The 16,340-nt window shown below is 34.8% G+C and overlaps 1 protein-coding gene across 1 annotated transcript; it reads left to right on the top strand.

The window, feature by feature from the left end:
- The first annotated feature begins 4,928 nt into the window (after nucleotides 1–4,928).
- Nucleotides 4,929–9,470, top strand: LOC142242562 (uncharacterized). The gene is made up of 3 exons (XM_075314131.1): nucleotides 4,929–4,960; nucleotides 6,227–6,581; nucleotides 9,339–9,470. The coding sequence occupies exons 1-3, from the start codon at nucleotides 4,929–4,931 to the stop codon at nucleotides 9,468–9,470; spliced, it is 519 nt and encodes a 172-aa protein (XP_075170246.1).
- Nucleotides 9,471–16,340: the final 6,870 nt, after the last annotated feature.

Raw genomic sequence — 16,340 nt, 5'->3', positions numbered from 1 at the left:
TACTTTTTGAAGATAATTTCATTTAAATGTTGACCGCGGCTGCGTCTTAGGTGGTCCATTCGGAAAGTCCAATTTTGGGCAACTTTTTCGAGCATTTCGGCCGGAATAGCCCGAATTTCTTCGGAAATGTTGTCTTCCAAAGCTGGAATAGTTGCTGGCTTATTTCTGTAGACTTTAGACTTGACGTAGCCCCACAAAAAATAGTCTAAAGGCGTCAAATCGCATGATCTTGGTGGCCAACTTACCGGTCCATTTCTTGAGATGAATTGTTCTCCGAAGTTTTCCCTCAAAATGGCCATAGAATCGCGAGCTGTGTGGCATGTAGCGCCATCTTGTTGAAACCACATGTCAACCAAGTTCAGTTCTTCCATTTTTGGCAACAAAAAGTTTGTTAGCATCGAACGATAGCGATCGCCGTTCACCGTAACGTTGCGTCCAACAGCATCTTTGAAAAAATACGGTCCAATGATTCCACCAGCGTACAAACAACACCAAACAGTGCATTTTTCGGGATGCATGGGCAGTTCTTGAACGGCTTCTGGTTGCTCTTCACTCCAAATGCGGCAATTTTGCTTATTTACGTAGCCATTCAACCAGAAATGAGCCTCATCGCTGAACAAAATTTGTCGATAAAAAAGCGGATTTTCTGCCAACTTTTCTAGGGCCCATTCACTGAAAATTCGACGTTGTGGCAGATCGTAAGTCTATTCATGATGAAATGTCAAAGCATACTGAGCATCTTTCTCTTTGACACCATGTCTGAAATCCCACGTGATCTGTCAAATACTAATGCATGAAAATCCTAACCTCAAAAGAATCACCCTTTACTAGTGGTGCTTTTATTATCATATTTGTATCAATGTAAAAGATCGTATGGTAATTGGTGTCTTACTAACTGCCATCGACATTTTGTGGGTAAGATTGCAATACGAAAAAAAGCCACCGGTTGCAGTTCTCTGTTAGGAACACTCAGAAAATAAATAAATTGATAATAAATGCGGAGTATCGAAAATTCGGCTGGTTTTATGCTTTCGGTAGATCGGTCAGAGTGTTTTGAAAATTTACAAAAAGACGTATTAGCAGGCCATAGCGATGGTGTTAACTAGAGGTGTGCGCGTGACACGAAATTCTAGAGATTCACGCGTGAATCACGTGAGTCGTGAACAAAATCCAAAGCAACTCTCGTGAATGTGCGTGAATGGGACTAAAATAAATATGTCATGCGTGAGAAATAAAATAGGTTCGTGATTGTGCGTGAATACAATTTCTGCAAAATCATTAATTTGGCTCTCGCTATATTAATTTGGCTCTCGAACTATATTATATTTTTGAATTTTGTTACCTTTGCAGATTTCCGTTTTGAAAATGTCGTGAGTCTCGTGAATCACGTGAATTGTCGTGAATCGTGCGTAAGTCTTTAAAAGTAGTTCGTGCGTGAGTAATGGTTTTCATTTAGTGAATGAGCGTGAGTGTGATTGGTTACCGCACGTATCGTGCGTGAATAAACATTTAGCTTCGTGAATGTGAGTGAAATTTCAGTCACGCGCACACCTCTACTGTAAACTCTGTGTTATAAAGACCAGGCGAAATACCCAATTTAAAACTTATACTCCTTAATTCATTCATATTGGTATCCCTTTTAACTAATTTGTAGCATGTAAAGATTTTGGCATCAATCTTAAGATATTTGGAAACGTGGTATACAATCTCTTGTTCGGTAACAGTAGGATGACTTCCAATTTCATCAAGAGAACAAAGGAAAGAAAACAAATTAAAGCCAAATTAAAAATCACTCAATTGCAGAATAAGAGCCATATAAGGTGCGCAGACAAACTACAGCGTTGTGAATTCACATAAGATGTCTATACCTTCCTTGGTCTATGATAGAACTAATTGATTAACAGCTGTAATAATAAAAATAACGTGTTTGTTAAGGAGTGAGAGAGAATGGATGTCAGTTGAGTTTACACCACAATTCTCTACAAGTGGCGATGCTGGTTAGTGTTATTTATAGCTTCTTTGTTTGTGTTAGTGAAGCTTTATATCTTCCCTCTTTTTTCGTCTTGCTTTATTTATAGAATGGAATTGCGACGGTTGTAAATGTATCAGCAGACACTCGAACAAGTGATGCATTCAATATTTTACGCATGTAAATTATTTTTGCCAATGCCACCCAGGCCGGGAATCGAACCTTGCACCTTCGTTATGCAAGACCAATGCACTTCCACTATGCTATCGAAGGCCACGCCATCATTAGTCGATGGGAAGTGCATTGGGATCAATGTGTTTGCAGTATACATACCTATTGAGCTGAATGAATCAGTAAGGGTTGACTCTATAAGGATGTTCGAGTTCCGGTCACTGGTTACTATTACATCATTATAATTAATAACCAGGGGTTTTAAGCTATCAATTAGGTCTACATATGGAAGTATGTTAGGGCGATAAATACAACCAATCGATTTTTGTGTGTGTTTAGTTTGACTTCAACAAGTATGTATTCCACTTTATCATTGTTGTTGGATCGTTTGACAACATTCAACATGGAGTCACCAGAGAATGAAGCCGCTGAGTCGCGCCGCCGATTTTAGCCGTCGCCGAACCGTTTTTAGCAGTCGACGTCCCCGCCGAATATGTCGACTCATATCGACTCAAATTTATCCGCCAATTATTCTAAAATATTATAACTAAAAGTTGCTATAATAGTTTTACAAAAATTTAGCTCAAAAAATTTGAATGAAATGTAAATTTGATTGTAAGATTGGTTGTACAACTAATCACATTACAATTGGGAAAACTTCAAATTGATTTTATAATAGATAATTTTGGGCCGCCGAACAGACAATTTTTTATCGGTTTAGCCGTCATGCCGCCGCCGCCGGAAGCAAAAATTTAGTGTTAGCCGCCGCTGACAAAAATGGGTCGGCTTCATTCTCTGGGAGTCACTTATAGAATCATTAAGCCGGGTATATTTATACTTATTTTTTGTTTAGACAAAATCCGTAGTAAACTTTTAACGCCGTTATTGGAACTCATTGCGTTATGTAACATCAACATTTTGTAAGGAGTAAGGTAACGCTAAAGAATTAAACTAATTAAGAGAAGGTTAGGTTAGGTTAGGTGGCAGCCCGATATTTCAGGCTCACTTAGACTATTCAGTCCATTGTGAATTAAGAGAAGTAACGTACAATCAAAATTGAGTGTAATGTAACAATAGATAGAGAAAAATAAAAATAAGCCGATAGCCTTTGTAGCTAGTGCTTTAATGTTTATTATAGTTTTTAAAATTGTAATAAATAAATAAATAAATAAATAAATAAATAATAAATAATAAAAATAACGTGTTAACCCTTATGCTGTATGTTAAAAAAACATTACGAATTATGCTATGTACCCACTGACTCGATTTCGTTTTTCCAAAACATTTCTCCGTTCACACCGAGTTAAGATGTTTTATTCTGTCGGTTTCCATGGAAACTCGAAATTCCCATTTACTCTAAATACGCACCGTTTGTTAAAAAATACCGTGATCGCAAAGGGAAAACTTGTTTTAAGTTATTTTCACATCCCTATGTTCTTCAAATCCAAATGAAAATTCTAGAAAAAGGTAGAAATCTAAAACTAATAAAAATTCATCGAAAAACGAAACTGAGACAATTTCTCCGGCACCATTGGATTCTAATACTATAACGGATTCAGATATTACCACTCCGACTAACAATACTGAAATTAATCCTTTATCTGTTCCACCCATTATTATTACCCCGTAACATTCTGCCGCACTGAATAGTGGAGCAGTCATGGCGTCAGCTACTGTGCCCTCTGATACTAATACTTTCAATACGCCTACAAATCAGTTACATGCTGGTACTGCACCAAAACCATTAAGAGTCTTACCGCCAATGAAAACTATTTTTGCTGCTCGTTTTGCTCCTGAGGATGATATTCAATTCTATATTAAATCTAAACTGAATGCAAATGTTGATGTCAAAGTATCTAACCTTCAATTTATGGAGAGAAGGAACAAATCATCATTTAAAATTTTTGTGCCTGAGGACATTTTTGATACTGTGGTAAATCCGGATTTCTGGCCGTACAGAGCTGTAGTTCATGAATTTGTTTTCAAAGATAGAGTTGCCCGTTTACCTCCCCGTACTGTCGAGTAGAGGTGTGCACGCGACACGAAATTGTCGTGACTCACGAAAATTTTCGTGACTCACGCGTGAGTCACGCTCATGGCAACGGCGTGAGTGTGCGTGATTAACAAACCAAAATGTCGTGCGTGAGCGTGAGTCACGAAAATATTATCTTCGTGAGTGTGCGTGAGTAAAGATTTACGCTCACGAAAATAATCCTGCTCTCCAACATAAAACTCTTAAGAGTTAAATTCATTTACAATTTTAGTGACACCTGGGATGTTAAGAGTGTAATAACGCTCTCGATTTTAATAATGCTCATGTTTTCAGACGCGTCGCTAAGGTAAATTACTCAAAAAATTGTTCGTGAGTCACGACATTTTTCGTGAGTAACGATATTTTTCGTGAGTCACGGTATTTTTCGTGAGTCACGACATTTTCGTGCGTGAGTGTGCGTGAATACAAATTTTCTTTTCGTGAGTGTGCGTGAGTCCTACCAAACAATATCGTGCGTGAGTGTGCGTGAGTAAGATTTTTCCGTCGTGAGTGTGCGTGAGCGTGAGTAAAATATTACTCACGTGCACACCTCTACTGTCGAGCCATCAAAAACTGAATACAACCCTGGCTGATATAAATTTTATTATGGTTTATAAGGGACCTTAATACCAATTTATGTAATCTATACACTGACAGCTTTGGCTTTAATTACGATTTAATTATATTTACTGAAACCTGGCTTCAGAGCAATGCATTGAATACTGAAATCATATGCGATAGATACCAAATATACAGATGCTTGAAGAAATCATTGTTGTCTCTACAAAGTATGTTTCGTCTAAACTTAATATTCCTAACGAACATCAAATTGAGTATTTGGGAGTGAAAATAAGGTGCGGCTATAAATTTTTGTTTGTAACTTGCTCCTACATTCCTCCAGGTTATTGTCACGATGTTTATAAAGCTCATTTGACTGCTATCCGATCGGTCATGGCTACTGCAAGATTGTTGTGTCTGGCGATTTTAATCTTCCATCTATTTCATGGAATTTTTGTAAGGATATGAATCACTCTGTACCAAATATAAGTAACGGATTTCACTCTGAATTTATCGAAAATCTATTGAGGAATGGTCTTTTTCAAGTCAACAACGTTCTAAATTATAAGAATAAATTATTGGATTTGATTAATGAATAAACTAGAAGATGTATTCCTTTCACGCATCAACGATATTGTAAATCCAGAATACCCTTATCATCCTACTATCTGTATGAATATAAATATGTCCTAATCAAGATCAGTGCGAAATAAAACTGACACGAAAACTGAAAAGAAATACTGGTTTTGTAAAATTGACTACTATTAAATGTAAATTGGTATGATATTCCTCCTTGCGAACAATATTGAGGAATCAATAAATATATTTTACGAAACATTGAATTCATTCATTGACCAATCTGTCCCATTAATTCTCGTTACTAATTACACTGGTCCGCCCTGGAACAACAATAAATTAAGTAACATAAAGAACAGGAAGAATAAACTTTACAAAAAGTACAAAAAATCTGCCTCAGCTACTGATTACGTAACTTACTCAATTGGTCGTTCGGAATACAGCTTGTGGAATAGACAATCATACAACAATTATCTATCAAAAATCACAAATGAATTGAAACTTAATCCAAAATCATTTTACAAATTTGTTAATTCCAAACGTCAATCGAATGTTTATGCAAGAAATCTTCACTATGGTACTGTTAAGGCGGATGATAATGTATCTATATGTAATATTTTTTCCAAGTTCTTTGCAACAACATACTCCCATAAGAAGTTCAAGCAATTTGATGTGCACCCATATAAGATAATGGAACATTCTACACTCTCCACTCCTTTTATATCTCCTAATATAGTGCTGAGTTATATGGAAAAGATAAAATGTTCTTTTCGTCCGGGGCCTGATGGGCTCCCCAGTAACATACTAAAGTATTGTGCTCATTCTCTATCGACTCTTTCTATTCTATTTAAGTAATTTTTGCGTATTGGTCTCTTTCCCACTCCGTGGAAGGATTCATTTATAATTCCACTATTTAAAAGTGGAAACAAGTCTGATATTACTAACTACAGAGGCATTGCTAAACTGAGTGCTATTCCAAAACTAATGGAGAATATTATATCTGATATTTTGGTTCATCAAGTCTCCTCTTTTCTATCACCCAAACAACATGGCTTCCGTAAATTTTGTTCAACCATAACAAATGTCTTGGAACTGACTACAATGATTAATGAAAGCTTTAGAGATCGTTTACAGACTGATGTCGTTTATACTGATTTTAGTAAAGCGTTTGACAAAATAAATCTCACACTTCTACTGTACAAATTACATCGCATGGGTTTCAGTGACTTAATGGTACCCTGGTTTGAAAGTTATCTGACAAATCGCACTCAATATGTAGTATTTGATAGCATTATTTTCTGGTGCTCCTCAAGGCAGTCATCTTGGACCTTTATTGTTCTGCTTATTTATAAATGACCTTCCATCAGCAATTCGATTTGGTAATACACTTATGTATGCTTACGATGTTAAAATTATGAAAATAATTCGGAAATTGTGATGACCAAGCATTACTTCAATCTGATCTCAATAGCATGTACAACTGGTGTTCTCTAAATATGATAAAAATGAAAATAAAAAAAATGCAAGCACATCTCTTTTTATAGATTGAACCACATTCATACAAATTACTATATTAATAACGACATGCTTGAAACTGTTGAATCCTTTAAGGATCTCGGAATACTGTTGGATCGGAGACTAGATTTTAGATCTCACATATATATGACCGTCAATAAATCATATGGATCACTTTGATTTGTCAAACGCTGGAGTAAGGAGTTTGCTGACCCATTTGTAACAAGGAATTTGTACACTTCACTTGTGCGTCGAATCCTTGAATATGGATCTGTAATATGGGACCCACAGTATCAAATTGATTGCAACCGTGTTGAATCTGTACAAAAGCAATTTCTACTCTTTTATTTACGTCGGAACAACTGGACTGCCATCTTACAAGGAAAGACTTTCACTTGTCAAATTGCCTACACTGAAAAGTAGCCTAGCACAAAAAGCGCGGTATAAACAGAAAAAGTTTTGTTTGGAAACTTCCATCTCTGTTATGAACATATATTAAATTTTGTTTCGATCTGGCAACTCCTTCATATAGAAACAGGTGTTCAAAAAAGACGCATCCGCAATTTTTTTACAATGGAAAAATTAGAAATGCGTGCTGTAAATATTTACATAAAAAAGGTTTATCGGGATAAGAAATTCATAATATGGTGAATGTGTTAGGTGAAAGTGCTCCTTCATATTGAACAGTAAAAAAATGGGTTGCTGAATTTAAACGTGCATTGAAGATGAACCACGTAGTCGACGTCCAAAAACAGCAACAACAACCAAAGTGCATGATATGGTATTAAATGATCGACGAATAAAAGTGCGTGAAATTGCTAATATCATGGGCATCTCAAATGATCGAGTCCATTGAATTTTGCATGAAGAACTACAGATAAAAAAGCTTTCTGCAAGATGGGTGCCGTATTTGGTAACAGTCGATCAAAAACGCATAAGAATGAACATTTATCAAGCCTGTTTGGATCGTTTTAAGCGAAATAAAATGGATTTTAAGCGTCGTTTCATAACTGTTGATGAGACATGGATCCACCACTATACTCCAGAGACAAAAGAACAATCCAAACAATGGACTGAAGCTGGAGGAAGTGCCCCAAAGAAGGCAAAAACAATTCAATCGGCTGGTAAGGTTATGGCAACGGTTTTTTGGGACTTCAAAGGTATTTTATTGATTGACTGTCTGCAAAAAGGTATTCAGAATACTATTGCAACCTTTTGGATCAATTAAATGTACAAATTCGAGAAAAACGTCCTGGCTTACAACACAAAAAAATAATTTTTCATCAAGACAACGCACCAGCGCACAAGAGTGTTTTAACAATGGCTAAAATCAACGAATTAAAGTACGAATCGCTTGACCACCCACCTTTTTCTCCTGATTTAGCTCCCAGAGACTTTTACTTGTTCCCAAATCTAAAAAAAAATCCTTGCTGGCAAGCGTTTTACCTCAAATGAAGATGCATTTGAGGTAATTAGGATCGTTGTCACAGTTGCCGAGAGAAAATAAAATAAATTAAAGAATATACTGTACTTAATTCCTGCTAAGTGTAATACAAATATTTTAATTATGCGCTCGGTTGTTGTTGGTTGTCCAACCATAAAACAAAAAAAAAAAAATTAAACTGCTCTTTGATTTGTATATTCATAGAAAAGTTGACACCAATGGTAGAAAGAATTAGAAAACCGAACGGGACGCATGACAATTTAGTTTACGCATCAAAAAAGGTCAATATGTGAAAATATGAAACAATGGTATTAACCAATGCAATGAACCCCCATTGGTCAAAAAGAATTGGAGAATTTTTTTCAACAACAATAAATACTTCTTGACAATTCTTACAAGAAATTTAAACAATAACTACAACAACAAATACCCAAAAGTGACAATTCCTAACAAGAAATTTTTAATAATAAATACAACAACAAATACCCGAATATTATAACCAATACATGCAACAATAATTACCTAGAAAATCGATGGAGACTTATTTCGTTAAATTCGACTTTGTTCAAAAAATTCTAAAAGCGCTTTACAATCAATATGCTGAAAATCCATTTCAAGTATAAAGACATAAAGGCTTAAAGACAATCGTTTACAATTTTCAATTTTGAAAATAAGCTTAATAAAATAAAAGAAAATATGTGATTTGTTAAATGTGCCTGTAAAAACCATTTTATTGCAATTCTATAGCTTTAATTTGATATTACATATTTAAATCAAGGTGTGAAAAAATTGTGTTGGCTTACCGGACGGACGTGTTTGTTTATGCTGCCACAAATTCACAAAAATAACACTGTTTAAAGCGTTGATTGTTGGTGACGGGTTGTTTTATTGGAGCTGTGACCCTTTGGAGCATCTCTTCGCTGTATTGTTGACGTTGTTGGCGGTGAGTTTTGTCATATTCTATTATTTTATTTGCCAAAAACCCCGGATAAAAGGCAAAAAAATAATAAATTCACTTGAAAGAGACGGATAATAGAAACACCAGCTGGATACATTGTTTATATTATTGACAGTATCAGCTGGTCGTTTCTCTCAAAATAGTGGTTGTTCAGTTGCATTATCAATACACCATATTGAACAGAGTTGTACCGAAGAGTAACATTCAAGATTTGTGGGTGGGTAATGCCGTGCGTATTGGTGTGTAAATACCGAATACATTTTTAACGACATGAGTCACCCTGTGTCAGATCTTGGTCGTTATGAAAGCGGTGAAACAACTCGTAGAAACAGCATTGGCTCCTTTCGCCTAAATAAGCTCCAAGAATTAGAAAAGGCAAATGCCGAACTAACGCTACGAAATGAGAAATATGAAAGATTATGTATTCAATTACAACACGATGTTGCCTGTTTAAAACAACAACTACATAAACGAACTGAATCGTACGAGACAGATGAAGACGAACTTCAGCATGAAGTAGGTCACTTTGAAAATGAAAACCAACAACTACCAAGAAATACGGATAGAGAGATGGAATCCACCTCAAATGAATGGCAAACTGTTAGAAGGAAGAAAAGATCAAACGAAAGTCCTGAAAAAGCAAATAATAATAAAAAACCTGCCACTGAAAACACATATTGGTTAAGTAAAGATCCGCAAACTAAAAACCAATTTGCAGTTCTAGATAATGAAGACAGGGAAAATGAAACTCAAAATGAAAACTTCGCCAGAAACTCAACCATTCCGAAACCACCACCTATTTTCGTTGAAAATGTCTCAAATATTCAACCTTTAATAACACTTTTATCCCAAACTGTACTTGACCAATTTGAAATCAAAGCTCTACGTAATGAGCAGGTCAAGATACTGCCAAAGACCCCTGATACCTATAAAAAGATAATCCAAGAGTTAGACCTTAAAAATACTGAATTCTACACTTACAAACCGAAGAGAGAGTGAGAGAGGATTCAAGTAATCCTGAGAAACATGCATTCCTCAGTTGATATACAACAACTCAAGGATGAACTTTTTGCACTTGGACATGAAGTATTGAATATCTGGAATATAAAAAGCCGTTATACAAAGAAACCACTACCACTATTTGAATTGGTGTTAAACACAAAACCTAATAATAAAGAAATTTATAATGTAACGAAACTGGTATCAAGTATAATCAAATTTGAACCCCCGATTCCAAGAAAAACTGTTCCTCAATGTTCAAACTGTCAACAGTATGGGCATACTAAATCATATTGCAGGAAAAAACCTGTCTGTATTAAATGTGCTGGAAATCATGAATCCAAGTCATGTATTCGCAGAAATTGGGCAAATGACGTTAAGTGCGCTCTCTGTAACGGTAATCACCCTGCAAATTATAAGGGATGCTTAGTATATAAGCAAATATATACCAAGCACTATCCCCCTCCTAGAACATCGAGAGAAACTCAATCCCAAGCTTCCTTTGGCCAAGCTCAAAGAAACGATGGTATGACATACGCAACTGTTACTGCAAGCGATCGTTTTCTACTAAACAATCAACAATGCACTGATCCCCAACCAAACAATACACAAACCACTGAATCAAATAAACTGTCTGAAATTCAAGATATGCTGAAAAATTTAACCTTGCTTATGCAACAAATGTCAACTCTGCTTACGAATATAAGCACAAATCTTACCTTGCAACCCTGAGCAATAATATTAACAATGGATTATCTGAAAATAGTATTCTGGAATGCAAATGGCCTTGCCCAGCATACATTGGAAATAAAAAACTTTTTGCTATATAACCAAGTGGATATTTTACTTATATCTGAAACACATTTTACTGATAAGCACCATTTTTCCATTCCAAAATACAATTTTTACCATACTATGCACCCAAGTGGGAGGGCGCGTGGTGGATCTGGAATCCTTATCAAAGAATCAATTAAGCATTATCCTGAACGCAATTATTGCTCAGACGAAATTCAAGCAACTAATATTAGAGTCGAAAGTCTACAGGGTCCTATTACTATATCTTCGGTATATAGTCCACCAAGATACACTATTAAAAAAGATCAGTACATGAACTTCTTAGTAACTCTTGGAAATAGGTTTCTAGCATGTGGTGACTATAATGCGAAGCATACCCTTTGGGGGTCACGTCTCACGACACCCAAAGGCAGACAATTGTATTTGGCAATCAAAGAGCTTAGATTAAAGACAATTTCTCCATATTCACCGACCTATTGGCCTACTGATTTAAATAAATTTCCTGATTTGATAGACTTCTGCATTTCAAAGGGTATCCCGACTGATTCTGTAAAATGTGAATGTAGCGAAGACTTGTCTTCAGATCATTCCCCAGTTTTCTTAACCTTGCATACACAACGAATCGAAAAAGATCATAAATGCAAACTTCATACTAAGAAAACTAACTGGCATTACTTTAAATATCAAGTCAGCAAAAACTTAAATAAGAAACTCCCTCTAAAAACTGAGTATGAAATAACTGAAGCTGTAGAACATTTTGTCCAAGTAATTCAAAATGCTGCATGGAATTCAACACCAAAACCAAGTTTTAAAGACTTCCCGACCGTATCCAATACAGTGAAGAGAAAAATAATAGAGAAAAGAAAGGCCAAAAAGCAGTGGCAACTATCAAAATCTCCCGAAGACAAACGTCGACTAAACAAGGCAACGTCTGAACTCAAAAAAATTCTACAGACAATACAAGACGAACAAATTGAGAAGGAAATTCTCAATCTTGGCCCAACTAAGTCAAGTGACTATTCTTTGTGGAAAATTACTAAAAAACTAAATCTGAACGATAAAACCATTTATCCAATTCGGAAGAGTGACAGTACATGGACAAAAACCAATACTGAAAAAGTAGAAACATTCGCTGACCATTTGTACAATGTATTCACTCCCAACAGTTGCGAAGAAACTCCAGAATATATTCAAGCTTTTTTAGATCAAACTCATCAACTCGATTTGCCAATTAAAAAATTCACTAAAAGCGAAATTACACAAGCTATAAAATCTCTAAAACTTGGTAAAGCTCCGGGTTATGACTTAATAACCCCAAAGGTTCTGAAGGAGCTTCCAAAAGAAGGTATTGATTGTATCACATTTATATTTAACGCCTGTCTAGTCTACAACTTTATTCCTCCGCAATGGAAAGTTGCACAAATTTCTATGATTCAAAAACATGGTAAGCCATTTGACCAAGTGAATTCTTATCGACCAATCAGTTTACTGCCTGTATTATCTAAACTTCTGGAGTCTCTTTTCCTTAAAAGATTAATGCCAATAATTGAAGAAAATAAAATTATACCAAATCACCAGTTTAGATTCAGGAAGAATCACGGAACAATCGAACAAGTACATCGCTTGGTGGAAACAATAAATCTAGCTTTTGAATCGAGACAATACTGTACATCTGCGTTTCTAGATATTTCACAGGCATTTGATAAAGTATGGCATGATGGCCTAATAACCCCAAAGGTTCTGAAGGAGCTTCCAAAAGAAGGTATTGATTGTATCACATTTATATTTAACGCCTGTCTAGTCTACAACTTTATTCCTCCGCAATGGAAAGTTGCACAAATTTCTATGATTCAAAAACCTGGTAAGCCATTTGACCAAGTGAATTCTTATCGACCAATCAGTTTACTGCCTTTATTATCTAAACTTCTGGAGTCTCTTTTCCTTAAAAGATTAATGCCAATAATTGAAGAAAATAAAATTATACCAAATCACCAGTTTAGATTCAGGAAGAATCACGGAATAATCGAACAAGTACATCGCTTGGTGGAAACAATAAATCTAGCTTTTGAATCGAGACAATACTGTACATCTGCGTTTCTAGATATTTCACAGGCATTTGATAAAGTATGGCATGATGGCCTACTATACAAAGTCAAATCGCTTGTTCCAATAAACTATTATTTGTTTATCAAATCATATATTCAAAACCGATTATTCTATGTACAAGAGAATGATGAGATGAGTACACTGAGATCTATTAGGGCGGGCGTTCCCCAGGGGAGCGTTATGGGTCCTATTTTATATATACTATTTACATCAGATCTGCCTGAATCAGAATCTACTGTCATTGGAACTTTTGCGGATGATACCGCAGTACTGGTAGTAGACATCAATGCGGAAAATGCGAGTAATTTACTACAGAATTATTTAAATACTTTAAGTATATGGCTAAAAAACTGGCGCATAAAAGCGAATGAGTCGAAATCTACCCATGTCACATTTACATTAAATCATTCAACTTGTCCACCTGTGTAAATGAATCAAATAGATATTCCACAAAAGAAAGAGGTCAAGTATCTTGGATTGTACTTAGATAGCAAACTGAAATGGGGAACCCATATCAAAACGAAACGAAAAGCACTTGATATTCAAGCCAATAAAATGAACTTTCTAATTGGTCCCAATTCGAAACTCTCTTTGGAAAATAAAATACTGATATATAAATGTATAATAAAACCTATCTGGACATATGGTATCCAGCTATGGGGCACAGCTTCCAATACAACTATCAAGATACTGCAACAATTTCAATCTAAAATACTAAGAAAAAGAACTGCTGCTCCTTACTACATAACAAATAAACAAATACATGAAGAACTGAATATGAAAACTGTTAAAGAAGAAATAATATCGCAACTTCAAAGTTACAAAATAAGAACACCAAATCATCCAAACCCATTAGCAACAAATTTAATGGCAAATGTGGAAACTAGACTAAATAGAAAAGCTCCGCAAAATTTACTATTGTAATCATTAATAAACCTTAAACATGAAGATTGAGGAAAACAAATATTGAAAATATAATAATTTTAATTAAATATATTTAATATAAAATGGGCTCACCACTGGGTGGGTACCATTAGCATAACTGTATTAATAATCAATTAAATAATGAAAATATCGCTAATAAGATAGAATGCATTAATAAAGAGATAAATAAAAAAAAATTATTTATTAATAAAAGAGCCAAAAATATAACCGTTAAAAAGAGAGAATGTGAGATTTGTATTCAATCGAATAACTCTGCCTTTGAGAGAAATAGAAAAGAAGAACAAATCATATTACCACAGCTAAAATTAGTGAATAACAAGATTCAGAGTTGCCAGATTCTTTCATCAATTTCTACCCGAATGAGTTGCTGAGTTTACCCGAAGGAATCATCCAAAATTCAATTTATTATTAACTATTGTAAGTAGACCTAAGATTATAATGTACCACATTCAAGAGAAGTTGGTTTGGATTTATTTAGCTGAAAAGATTGCATTAAAGAAATATTCTCTTGATTGTGACATATACTAAGTAAATAAGATCAAGCGAATTAAAAATTAAAGAAATAACAAAGGAAACAAGAAAACTTTTATTTATACATTAGTATATCCATGTTAATACCACTAGCTGTAAGAGAAAATTCACTTTACAAACCTAACGATAGAAACATTTTTTTTGTTCCCAGTATTAATCTTTATTAATAAATGAAATGTGCAAACACATGAATTATTAATTCCTTTTATTTGTGAAAAGAGGGTTAACGTAAGAGCTAGATAATGATGTAAAAAGTGGTAAATTAGGGGTAATCCATTTCAATTTAGAGTGCTTAGATTACCATTGGTGTACAAACTTAATTAGGGAGGGATAAGTGCACTCCAGTGACGATTACACCGGTCACTGATAGGTTATTTTGGATTTCTGTAGTATTGCAAATCCCATAAAACTTCTTGTTGTTTTATCTCAGGTTATATATTAAATTTGTGTGGCTTTATACAGGCATGAATTTTCTAATGTTACGTATCGGTAAGTAAGGGTCAAGTAACCTCGCCACGGCAGAGCTAGCCAATTTTAAAGTGATCATGCCTTTTGACTTCCTTAATATCGGAAATCCTGAACTGTAAGTGAAGCGATCGTAACATAGAATGGCGCCCAACGAAAATTTAACTAAGGATGAACTAAAAGTTATTAAATAAATGTGAGGCTATATTGTCCTAAAATTTTGAGCAGAAACCAGCTATAGACAATTATCATAGGCTGAGGTCAAAGCTATCTAATAGTATTTATTTTTCCCCTAAGCTATTCTGCAGAAATTTAGGAGACGAGACTACAGAAATCCAATATAAACATGTTCACTAAAATGAGATTTTACAAATATTCATTAATTAATTGGAATGCAGAATCAAAATGTTTTGCTTTATTTCCTATGTAAATCACCACCGTGCTCAAACAGAGATTTAGCGCAAATCTACTAGTCAGTTTCATGAATGAGATTTTTTTTTATTACTTCTGCAGTAGAAAAACGCTATAATGAGCTGAATTTTTCGTGCATACATTTAGACTATGTCCATTGAATTCATCTTCGATGACCCATATCGCAAATGATTTAAGGAAATTTTAAGTACAATAGAGAAATCACAGAGGTTAATATTTTACAATATAGGAAAATGTATATCACAATAGACTTTAGTTTTGTTAGTTTAGATACGGAACAACAGTTCATTGTGATCATTTTCGGAATTATTAGAATTGACAGGTTTTGAAAATAACCACTTTTTATGTATGTACTAGCTCAGCGTTAACCGGATTTTCAACTGAATGTAATATAAAACAATATATACCATTCTCTTTTTTTTATTATTGAATCATACAAACATATCTAAATATTTTTTTGCGACTCACATATTTTCTTTCGCGACATTTAATTTGTTAACTCAAGACTAATTTGAAGTCAGAAAACATAATATAGCTTGTCTGTTATAATTGGAATGGAATTGCGAAGTGGACTAGAAATGCCAAATTTAAACAGATCTATAGGAAGAGGTAAGGCACCCCAAATAGTGTATCATTAGATGATTTACACAGCCCCCAACTATCGAATGCGGTAGATAGAGATTCAGCAAGGCGTATTAATTTTTCATTGGAGGATTTAGATACAACAGCTAGGCGTGAAGCAATTGACAGCGTAATACCACAGGATTAAGGGAGTAATTCACCCGTCACGGCTGAAACTGATAGTTTTGAAAGTTCTTTCAGTAATACTACAATTTTGTACGGT

Source organism: Haematobia irritans, unplaced genomic scaffold, assembly GCF_050003625.1.
Source record: "Haematobia irritans isolate KBUSLIRL unplaced genomic scaffold, ASM5000362v1 scaffold_43, whole genome shotgun sequence".
NCBI lineage: Eukaryota > Metazoa > Arthropoda > Insecta > Diptera > Muscidae > Haematobia > Haematobia irritans.
The sequence above is the reverse complement of the archived record's forward strand: the minus strand, read 5'-3'. Positions and strand labels throughout refer to the sequence as shown.

Bases quoted from the DNA above. Each gene is read 5' to 3' on its own strand.
- LOC142242562 (XM_075314131.1), top strand. From the start codon at position 4,929: ATGCTTGAAGAAATCATTGTTGTCTCTACAAA. The intron at 4,961-6,226 runs GTATGTTTCGTC...ACTATTTAAAAG, and splicing joins ATCATTGTTGTCTCTACAAA to TGGAAACAAGTCTGATATTA. The intron at 6,582-9,338 runs GTAGTATTTGAT...TATTATTGACAG, and splicing joins TGACAAATCGCACTCAATAT to TATCAGCTGGTCGTTTCTCT.